We start from the raw sequence: 10,376 nt of genomic DNA on the forward strand, positions 1-10,376 counted from the left end.
CCTCTCTAAGCAGAGGGTTCATTCCAGGAAGTCCCTGTATAGAAGGTTAGCTATTACTGATGTGACAACCAGCCTCACAATATACAAACTATGTGTGACATGACATGACACCACATACAGCTGACTAACTGTGGAGCCAACCCACCGCAGGATGGTGGCAGCGTGGCAGGACCACATGGGACCCTCATGTGGCAGCTGGTGATTGTCAGCAGCTGATGAAGCATGCAGCCGAGTGGCCCATAACCCGCCACCAGTGCACCGACTGTGTGCTCTGAGGCTCCAGGGCCCCTTGCCCTTGCCTTACTGTAAACCCCACTCCAGAAAGGCCAGAGGGGGGCCACAACCCCTGCCGCAGGGAGCTCGCTGTCTGCCACACACACAGTCCAGGGCCTGGTATGTCCCCAGAGCAGCTGGGTCAGGCTTCTCATGCACCTGGTGTGGGCAGCCCCAGAGGAACAGGGCTGTGGGGCTTGCGGGTGGTTGGACGTGGGAAACGTCCCAATTGTACAGCCTGTCCAGGATCTGCCCTCAGTGAGAGGGTGCCCAGGTGGCTGGCTACTCCCTCCACCCTGTGGTCTTCAAGGGTGATTATTAGCAGCTATGTCAATACCCTCAATTTCTCTGTAAAGGGAGGAGACAGGTGCAGTAGCAGCCTGGTGGGGTTGAGGGCAGGGGCCAGCATTGCCCTGACTGACTGGGGCCCCTGAGCTGGTCACTGCCAGTCCCTCCATCCCCCCACCTCCCTCTGGGCCCAGCTCGGTATCTCTGGGCCACCAAAAGCCCTCTATCCTCCCACCTAAGGCTCCCCTGATCCCTTAAACAAGTGTACCCCTTCCAGCAGCTGGCCATTGTCTCCAATCCCAGATCCTGTGGCCTTCCCACTGCTTGTCCACGTATAGTCCAGTATAAGAAGGCCGTCCCACCATCTCTAGGAAACTGTTAACCCGAGAGCTGGACAGTTAAAACTCCCCCCAGCCGCTCCTTTCAGTACTAGGGACCAGACACTGAGACGTGGCTAAAGGTGGGGCTGGAGAATAGCACATCCCCCAGGAAGGTCATATCCTGGGGTTCAGCTCCCCGCCACCTGCCTGTACCCTGCTCAGCGCCCTGGGCAAGGGAAGTGGGGCAGGACGCTGGAGCACCCAGCTGAACCCCCAGCTGAGCCTGAGCCTTTGAGGAGTCAGGCAGCAGCAGGGCCCAGCCTGCATCAAATCTTTCTCGTTCCATTTTCTTTCTGATTTAATTTTCCAGAGATTAGGGCCCGTTCACCTTCGCTGCAGAGAAGAGCCTCACATGCCTGCCTGTTTTAACTCCCAAGGCTGGGTGGTTGGTTAGCCGAGCAGGTTGGTTCTGCTGGTCATCCACCCTCCTCCCCTGCAGAATGGCCCTCCTGCCTTCCATGGGCCTCGGGCTTCCAGTGCCACTCTGAGTCCCCCAGGCCCCTTTTAGGCCGCCCAGATTCCCAGCTGATCCCCTGTGCCTCATTTTGAAGTTTGGGGGTCAGTGCAGGGAACAGAACTGCAGAGAGCATGACCTAAAGCAAGCACTCTGGATAAGAGTGGCCGTTCTTAGCTGAGCAGCTGTGTGACCTGTCCTGTGTGGCCCTCAGTGCCCTGCCTGCTAAGCTGGCATCATCAGAATGGTCCCTTCTCAGGGCTTGTATATCAGGGAGGCCAAGTGTGTGAAGCAGCCAGCCTTTGGGTGGCCAGAGTCAACACACGGCAAACAGGGCTGTTTCTGCGGCCTCCGCAGCCCCTCTTCCTTCCTTTCCCATCCTCTCCCTTGCACTCTTTGCCCTCCTTTTTGTATCCGTCTCTCCCACCCTCCACCTCTCCCTGGGCAGGTTGGGTGCTGGCTTGGGTCCAGGCCCCACTGCTGCTGACTGGGACTTGTCTAAATGCCTCAACAGTCTGATGGGGGGTTGTCCAGGTCAGTGGTCCTGGCCTTTTGTCTCCTGTGTGGCTGCCCCGTGTTTAGGGGCCTCAGCACTTATTCCACTCCCAGGCAGGACTGTTTGGAGCTGGGAGGATAAGGCTGGCTCCATCTGCTCCTGCAAGCATCCACGCTTCCTGCCCAAGGTCACTGTTCCTCCAAGTGTCCTCCAGGCCCATCTCCCCCTTGTGTGTGGACACCTCTGAGAGCAGGAGGCTAGGCAGAGTCCCTGGGGCCCCTGAAAGGGCCTTGGCCCCCACAGGCCCTGGAATTCCCAAGGCCAGAAGGCAAGCTGGCCAGACATGCTGCTTCACAAAAGAATTAACTAAAGCTGAGAGAGGGTTGGGGTTGCGGCCAACACTGCGGGGCATGGGTGGGGGTGCTGAGGGAAGTGGGTGGGAGGGAGATGAGAGACATGGAAGGACAGGGCTTGGTCATAGGTAAGGGGTGCCCTCAAGGGGTGGAAGATGAGCACTGGCCATGGGTGGTGGTACAGGGTGGAGGAGCCAGGAACTGCTGCGAACGAGGGGCTGCAAACCGCCTCCTGAATTGTCACTCAGCACCTCTGTGGCTGTGTCTCCTGCTCTCCCCAGCATGTGCCCCTGGCCCCAGCCAGCCTGTACCCTAGTCTGCTGCCCTGTCCCACTGCCGTTCACCATCCCCTCGGGGGGATGAAGCCCCTGTCTCTTCCTCCTCTGTCACAGCCGGCGTGGAGCTGTCACTGCCTGTAGACCTGTTGGCCCCTGTCTCTTTCTCCTTGGTCCGGCTGCCTGTGCTGAGCTGGGGGCCATGCGGCACTGCTGTGGGAGTTGTTGGGTTTTTCCAATTAGCTCTCTGGGCCAAGGACACCAGCGGGCACACAGTCCTGCTGTGGTTGTTGAGGCCCTGCGCCCGGTGCGCCCTGCTCTTTCTCTTGCTTCCGAGTTGGCTCCAGGGACCAGGGCTAGCGCCTGGGGTTGAAGGGAGCCAGGCTGGTGCTCTGGAGCTGCCCTGGGCCCTCCCGGACTTCCTGCTGGGCCTGTAGGTGGAAAGCACTCCCTGGGCCGCATCAGTCAGGGGATGACCTCTCCCCTGACTGATGCGACCATCTGCTGGGCTGTGTCATGGATCTCTGGGACACAGGGTTCAGCTCAGGGCCCCACCCCAGGGGACGGGGACAGCTGGAGCAGGTCCAGGGGGACGTTGAGAGGGGTGAGGCACCTGGGATGGGAGGATGGAGGGCTCTTGCCTCTCAGAGGCTTATTTGGGATTGGGGGACAGGCTTGGCTAGAGCTCAACTCAGCCAGTCCCTGCAGTTCTGGAATTGTGCCTTCATCTCCCCAGAAACTCCTTCTTGCCCATTGCCCTACCTCACTCTAGGGAGGATGTAGGTAGGCAGGCAGGGGAGGTAGACACAGTGTGAGCAGAGGTGTGGCAGCAGGGACCCAGAGGCCTGAGTGCACCTGCCAATTCAGTGAGCTGGAGCGGCCTCGAATTCTGGCACCAGCACCCAGCAGAAGGGTATCATGCTGGGAACTTCCCTGGCGGTCCAGTGGTTGTTAAGACACCGCGCTTCCACTGCAGGAGGCACAGGTTCCATCCCTGGTCAGGGAACTAAGATCCTGCATGCTGCATGGTACGGCTGAAAAAAACAGGGGGAGAAAAGGATGTCATGGTGGATCTTTGAGTAGACCCAAGAAGAAAGCATGGCAGGTGTGGCCCCAGACTCCAAAGGCTGGCACACCTGCAGAAGGAGGTGAAGGAGTCAGACCTGGGTCATGCTTGCCCTGGAGCTTTTCTCCTGAACATGGAATTTGGCACATGCATTGGCTGGTGGTTCCTTTGTACACAGACCCAGTGCCTGGGGAGCGATGGAAGGGAGGTGGCCATGGCTGTATACTGTCCAAGGCTCCCCTGTTATCACCACCGTGGCTGAGGCCAAGATGGAGACAAAGACAGGCTGACTGATGGAAGGGGTGCTGTCCGAGGAGGCCTGGGAGGGAGGGCGGGATGGGAGGTGGGCAGACCTGGGGAGACCAATGCTGCCTGCCCAGCAGTGGGAGCCGAAGGCTTTGGATCCTAAGTATTCAGACGTAGCCAGGACAGTAGGGGCAGGGATGGGACTATGATTCCATCTGCAGAATTCTGGTGATCCTAAACAATAGCAGTAATACTACGAAAATTAATATAGGCTCTTCGTGGCATGAGTCTTTTGGTCCTTGGTCAGCATGTGAGGGGAGGACTGCCATTCTCTCATTTAACAGATCGGACACTGAGATGGGCTATTTCTTAACAGGGTCCCTGCTTCCGAGCCCTTGCACCTGCTGTCACAGTCTTTGGGTGTGACCCTGCCACTTGGAAACCCACGCTCTCTGCAGCCTCTGAGCCCTGGTTCAGCACCATGCCAGGTTGCCCAGGGGCATCCTAGACCCAGAGGGGAGGGACCCCCGGCTTCCCAGAGGAGAGCTGTCAGGAGGCTGCAAGGTCCACCCTCCAATACCAGGGCTCCCGCCACCATGGACAGCCCTGACTGCTGGGGTGCCAGGGAATGACCTTGACCGGGGAGTCAGATATGGGAACTTCATACCCTGCCCTGAGAAGCCAGACGGCTGCGCCCCCTGCTGACGCCAGCCTGCCGGGTTGCACTCAGCCGGAGTTTCAGCCAGTGCGGCTGAGTGAGGCCTCAACACACTTGGGGGCAGTGGTCTAGGATTGAGAAAGGGTGTGTATTTTTCATGTCCTGAAACCTGGGAAGACGTCAGGGAGGACGGGTGACTGGCTTGGCCCCTCACAGTCGTGTGGCCTTGACCTGTCCTCTCCTATTTCTGAGCCTCAGTTTCTCCCGCAGTGGGCCCTGGGCTCCAGCCTCCCTGCATTTCTCAGTGGTGCCCCCGGCTCTGACCCCTGCTTGGCCTCTGCCTCCACCACTGTCTTCCATCTGGGGGTTCTGGCCTGAGGCAGGCCCTGGGGAGCCCCGTAAACAACCTGCCCGATGCCCACTGGGGGCCTCCCTCCTGCCTGACCACGCAGCCAGGCCTGTGACTCTCCCTATAATCGCCACGGCTCTGTGGGAAGGAGCGACTTCACCACAAATTATTTTGTTCTAAGAGAAGGACAAAAAGAAGAGAGAAGCCGGGAGGGATGGGGGTGGTGGGAGGAGGAGACTGCCTGAGCCAGCTTTGAGCGCTGCTTTAACCCTTGGACTGCCAGGGGCCCACTGGGCAGCGGGGCCGGGGCTCTGAAGGCGCCGGGTCCCCCACCTCCTCCCCTCGTCACATGCCAGAGGCCTTTATCTGCCTACTCTGCCTGTCACTCTCCCGACCTTATCTCCCCCGCCTGTCTGTCTCTCATCAGCGGCCTCTCCCACCTCCTTATCGCCTCCTCATCGCCTCTTCTCTGTGTCTCTCCACATCCCTCCACTTCTGCACAGCCCGATGGCAAAAGTCTGGTGGCCGCGGTTCTGTTGTGGCGACCAGCCCATGACCTTGTGCTGAAGGAGCCAGCTTGCGGCACAGATTTCCTGGGGTCACCTGGATGGATATGGGGGCTCATTCAGGCTCAGAGGCACATGTAGGGGTGTGCAGTGCACAACCACGCACACACATACACACACACACACACACACACACACGTGCACACACCTAAGACCCCTGTCGTGAACAAAGATGCCCACGGAAACCTGCTTCCACAGTTCACATACAGCCCCCAGGCTTCATCTAGCCGCCCTAACCCCACCCCATCCCAACACTCAGGCTCGTACACACAGATGGGTGTGTGTTGAGCCATAGCACCCATTCACACATGCAGATGCTGACTCTCAGATTTACACCCTCACATGCGTGTGCACACAGGCCAAGCCCCACCAAGGAAGAGGGGAAGCAGATTCATTCCCCCTGTATGCCTTTTCTTCCCTGGTCCCTGTCCCCATATTCTTTGCCCAGAATGACAGAGGAGCCCCTTGGGGCACACTGAGCTCCCACAATGGTTTCTGCAAACGCTTTGGGGAAGTGCCAGCGAAAGTGGGGTATGGATGCCTGAGCCTGTGTGGAGAGGTGGTTCTATGTGTGTGATGCATGTGTGGGTTTATGGGTGTGAGAGCACCTTCGTGTCGGTATGTGGGGTACAGTGTGTGCCTATTGGCTCCATCTCCCCACAGCACCCTGCCCCCCGCTATTATTAGCAAGCCTGAGCCAGTCAGGGAGGTGCTGCTTGTGGCCCCTGGATGGGGAACCCTGAGTCCCAGAGAAGGCAGTGACAACCTCATCCCACCAGACTCACACAAGCAGCGCAAGTGGAGCCATGGCCTTGAACTTCTTCCAAGTCTATCGGCGCTTGAGCGGGACCCCTAGACCTCCCTGTTCTCTCTCAATGGCCAAAGCTGGGGTCAGGGTAGAGGTGAGGACCGTTCAGTGGGGAACTGTGCAGCGAGGGCATATGGACGCCATGTCTGAGGAGTGGGGGATCACCCTGGCCTCACCCCAGGCTTTTGCTTCCTTCCAGATCTACAAGGACAACAGGAATCTGTTTGAGGTGCAGGAGAATGAGCCTCAGAAGCTGGTGGAGAAGGTGGCGGGGGACATTGAGAGCCTGCTGGACAGGAAGGTGCAGGCCCTGAAGGTAGGTGCGGTCGTGTGGGTGGAGGGAAGAGCAGAGTGGCCTGCACCGTGAGGGCACCGTCCCGACCTGCCGTGAACACACAGCCCTCCTGGCCCTCTGAAGCCAGGCCAGGCCGTCGCTGGCAGGCTGTGCCACGTGGACTGTGGGCAGCTGCTGGCAGGAGCAGGATGTTTTCCTGTGGAGTAGGCCCCTGGCCCGGGGCCTTGGGGGCCCTGCATGGGTACAGTGGCAGCCCCGGTCCTGCCTCTGCTGGGCCTGGGGTCTTCCTGTTCCTCCACTCTGCTTATGAGTGTGCCAAGGGTGAGCACTTGGCCAGGATGTGTGTGTGCAAGCGGGCGTGCTTGGTCGTGTCTGACTGTTTGCCACCCCATGGATTGTAGCCTGCCAGGCTTTCTCTGTCCAGGGGATTCTCCAGGCAAGAATAGTGGAGTGGGTTGCCATTCCCTTCTCCAGTGGATCTTCCCAACCCAGGGATCAAACCTGTGTCTCTGGCATTGGCAGGCGGATTCTTTACCACTGAGCCACCTGGGAATCCTCCCAGGCCAGGATAGCGACCTATTGGCTGGGAAGGTAGCCTGCAGACTCTGAGGCAGGAGGAGTGTGGAGGGCCCTGAACACCTTACAAAGAAGGCCACGGCCGTGCAATTTTGGAGGCTGGCGCTCCTATTCTGCCCACAACTTCTCCACCTACCTCTGAGCCTCAGTGTTCCCATCTCTGCTGAGAGCTTGTGCCTGCCAGCTCCAAGACACCATGGTCCTGCGAGGTGACAGGACCTGCTGGTCCCCCTGACCAGGTCTACAAAGCCAGCAGACCCACCCCTGGGAGAGCAGGTGGGAAAGGGCTCCTGGAGCTGCAGAGTGCCCTGGGTGGGTTGTGCAGGAAAGAAGGGAGGGGGTCCAGGCTGCCCCCAGATCAGAGGCACAAACTTCTGCTGCCCCTGCCTGTGTCACAGAGATGTCCAGTAGAAAGGAATGAAATACTGGTACACATGTGGATGGACGACGTGGATGAACATGGAAACATTACATTGAGGGAAAGAAGCTCGTCATAAGGAACACCTATTGTGTGACCCCATATCTGTGAGATGTCCACAGTAGGCAAAAGCATAGAAATGGAAACTACACTAGCAGTTGCCTAGGGCTGGAGGGAGGGGACAGGGAGTGTCTGCTAATGGGTACAAGGTTTCTTTTTGGGGATGCTGAAAATATTCTAAAATTAGAATGTGGTGATGAGTGCACAACTCTGAAAGGCTAAAAAAAGCCAACACTGAATTGTATATTTTATGTGAGTGAATTTTATAGTATCTCAGTAAAGCTGTCTTTTTTTAATGAGCAAGACCACACAAGCAAGGGTCCCAGCAGGGTCACATCAGAGCAGCCAAACCCCCACCACATCCAGACCCTGGGAGGGGACTAGGAACCCCTTCTGCAGGAGCTGAGCCCTCCTGTGCCCCTGGCATCCCCTGCCTGTGCCAGGTGACTTGGGATCATGAACTAGGGAAAGGCCGCCATCCAGGACCAGAGTGGGGGAACCCTGAGGGCATCCCACCCAGTGTGGACCCAGAGGCCCCAGAGCTGGGCCCAGCCTGACCTTGGGGTTCTCCTAGTCACAGGCAGGGAGACAGTTGAGGAAGTGGACTGTCATGGGGAGGAGGCAGAGCCAAGCCCCTATGAGGTGCGACAGTGTCCCCTGGTTGTAGGAACCATCTGCCTGCCTCATGCAGCCAGCGCACCATGGCCCACCTCTGTGCCTTGTGCCTAGAACTGAACACTCTGCCCTCCTTTCTCTCATTCTCTCTTTGTCCTTCTCTCCCCACTTCATTCCAGATCCCCTGTTTGCCCTCCACTTCCTTGCTTTGCAGCCTGCCCCCTCCCCAGCTGTCCAGTGTACAGAGCACAGGCCACAAGCCCTGAACTTGCTTGAAACCATCTGACAGTTTTGGAAAGCATCCCCCTTTACACCTGTTTCCCACCCTGGTTTTAGAACCAGTTACCTTGGCAGGGGTTGCTGAGCGGTGGTAACAGATGCCCCACCTGCCCTCCACACAGGGAGCCCAGGGCCCAGCCCTGCCCAGCCCCTCTGAGCATCCCAGGGTTGGAGTCACTCCCCCAGCTCCTATCCCCACTCCTGGAGAAACAGGCAGCCTTCATAGCTCGGGGGTGGGGGAGCCCAAAGCCTGGGCTCTTGATCCCCAGCCTCTCCTATGCCCCACATGCCGGACTCTGCCCCAGAGACAGTATGGAAGTCTGCCTCCTTCCCACCGAGTCCAGCCCAGGTGCCCATGGCCCGGTGCACGCTGGTTCTCCAGGGAGGAATGACAGGAAGAGGCGCTCACTGATCAGGTGCTCACCATGCTCTGAGTCTGTCATGTCATCTCACAGCAGCCCCTGAGGGAGAGGGACACTGAGACTCGGACATGCCATGCGTTAGGCCAGGATATGGCCGAGCCAGGATTTGAACCCAGGTCTCTCTGACCCTAAGCCAGGCCCCTGACTGCCCATGTTAGTCCAGAGGTGTGCACGGAGCCCAGCACTCTCCCGACCAATGAACCCCTCCTACTGTAATACCCCCAACTCCAGACCCAGAAGACGCTCCTGTCTGTATCTCCGGGGCAAGGAGAGGACCGTCCTTCACCTGCCTTGGTCCTAGTTGTTCAAGATGAGCTTTGCTCTTCATTGTTGCTCATTTTGCTTTTAATCAAGCTCTGGCTCCTTTCTCCTTTCCCATATGTGTTTGCAGCCTGAGTGCATGTGGAGAGGGATGTTGGGGGTCTGGACCTCTCCACACTCCATTGTCCTTCTCGCCCTGGAACCCATCCAAGAATCCAACTTAAATCCGCTTGCCCTGGTCTGCAGTTTTAATGTGGGGCTCGAAAGGAGGGGACCGAGCAACACAGGATGGAAGTTTATTGTCTCATCTAATCAGGGACAGTCAGTTGTTTGTAACAAGTTTCTCCAAGCTGCACAGAGTGGTTTTCCCAGCCAAGAATCAGGCAGATCAGGCCAAGTCAGGGATTTTGCAATGCCAGGCAAGCAGCCTCCTGAAGCCCAGGACACCTGCTAGGGCCTCAGCTTAGGAGACATGGAGGGGACCTTCTAGGAACATCTGCTATCCTGGAGGATGGGTCCTCTGAGACAGAGCCTGCTTTGTTTGGGTTTTGAGTTCCAGGAAGGGTAGGGAGGTGCCTCAGTTCTTATCGCACATTGGAGGCAGAGCTGGACCCAAGTCAGGACTGTCTTGTCCTCCCAGATGGAGCCTCTCTCAGCCCCTTCCTCAGAAAGGTCATCTCTTGGTTGTATTCCTTCCTCCATCCATTCTTCAGCACTTACTAAAGGCCTACTGTGTGCCAGGCCAGTGCTGGGAGTGCAGCGAGGAAGGACAGGCCCCGTTCCTGTCCTCTTGGAGCTCTCAGTCTCATCCTGTCCCAGGCCTTAGTTTATCCCTCTGGAAAATGGGGACATGAGACCATCCCTGCCCAGTACTTCTGGTTTCACAGCTCCAGGAGTCATCATTTATAAAGGCCACAGTGAAAACAGTGTCTCTGAAGGTCGTGTCACCTTCAGCACCATCCTGGGCACCCCTGCTGTGGGGCTCAGGGGAGAGGCAATGGGAGGTGAGACGTGACCCCACTGTGGGGCATCCCAGGCTGCTCTCAGGGACAAGGCCAAGGGCAGTGTGGCTCAGTGAGCGTGGTTCCTAGAGAACGGAAGCCCAGAGCCAGAGCAGCCATGCCAGAGCAGGTTGTTAAGGGACATCAGTGTGGCAGCTAGAAGCCTGATCTCAGGGACACCTTTACACCTCCAACCTCAAATAAGCTGGAGGCAGTGAATTTCTGGCCGAGATCCAG

General features: G+C 57.9%; 1 protein-coding gene across 1 annotated transcript in view; it reads left to right on the plus strand.

The window, feature by feature from the left end:
• The first annotated feature begins 6,354 nt into the window (after positions 1-6,354).
• The window catches only part of CACNA2D2 (calcium channel, voltage-dependent, alpha 2/delta subunit 2), a 70,525-nt gene continuing 66,503 nt past the window's right edge, over positions 6,355-10,376 (plus strand). Inside the window, exon 1 of the mRNA XM_010851950.1 lies at positions 6,355-6,528. Within this exon, the coding sequence (XP_010850252.1) occupies positions 6,355-6,528 (174 nt within the window). The remainder of the gene's footprint in view (positions 6,529-10,376) is intronic.

This window comes from Bison bison, unplaced genomic scaffold, assembly GCF_000754665.1.
Source record: "Bison bison bison isolate TAMUID 2011002044 unplaced genomic scaffold, Bison_UMD1.0 scf7180017864304, whole genome shotgun sequence".
NCBI classification, from domain to species: Eukaryota; Metazoa; Chordata; class Mammalia; order Artiodactyla; family Bovidae; genus Bison; species Bison bison.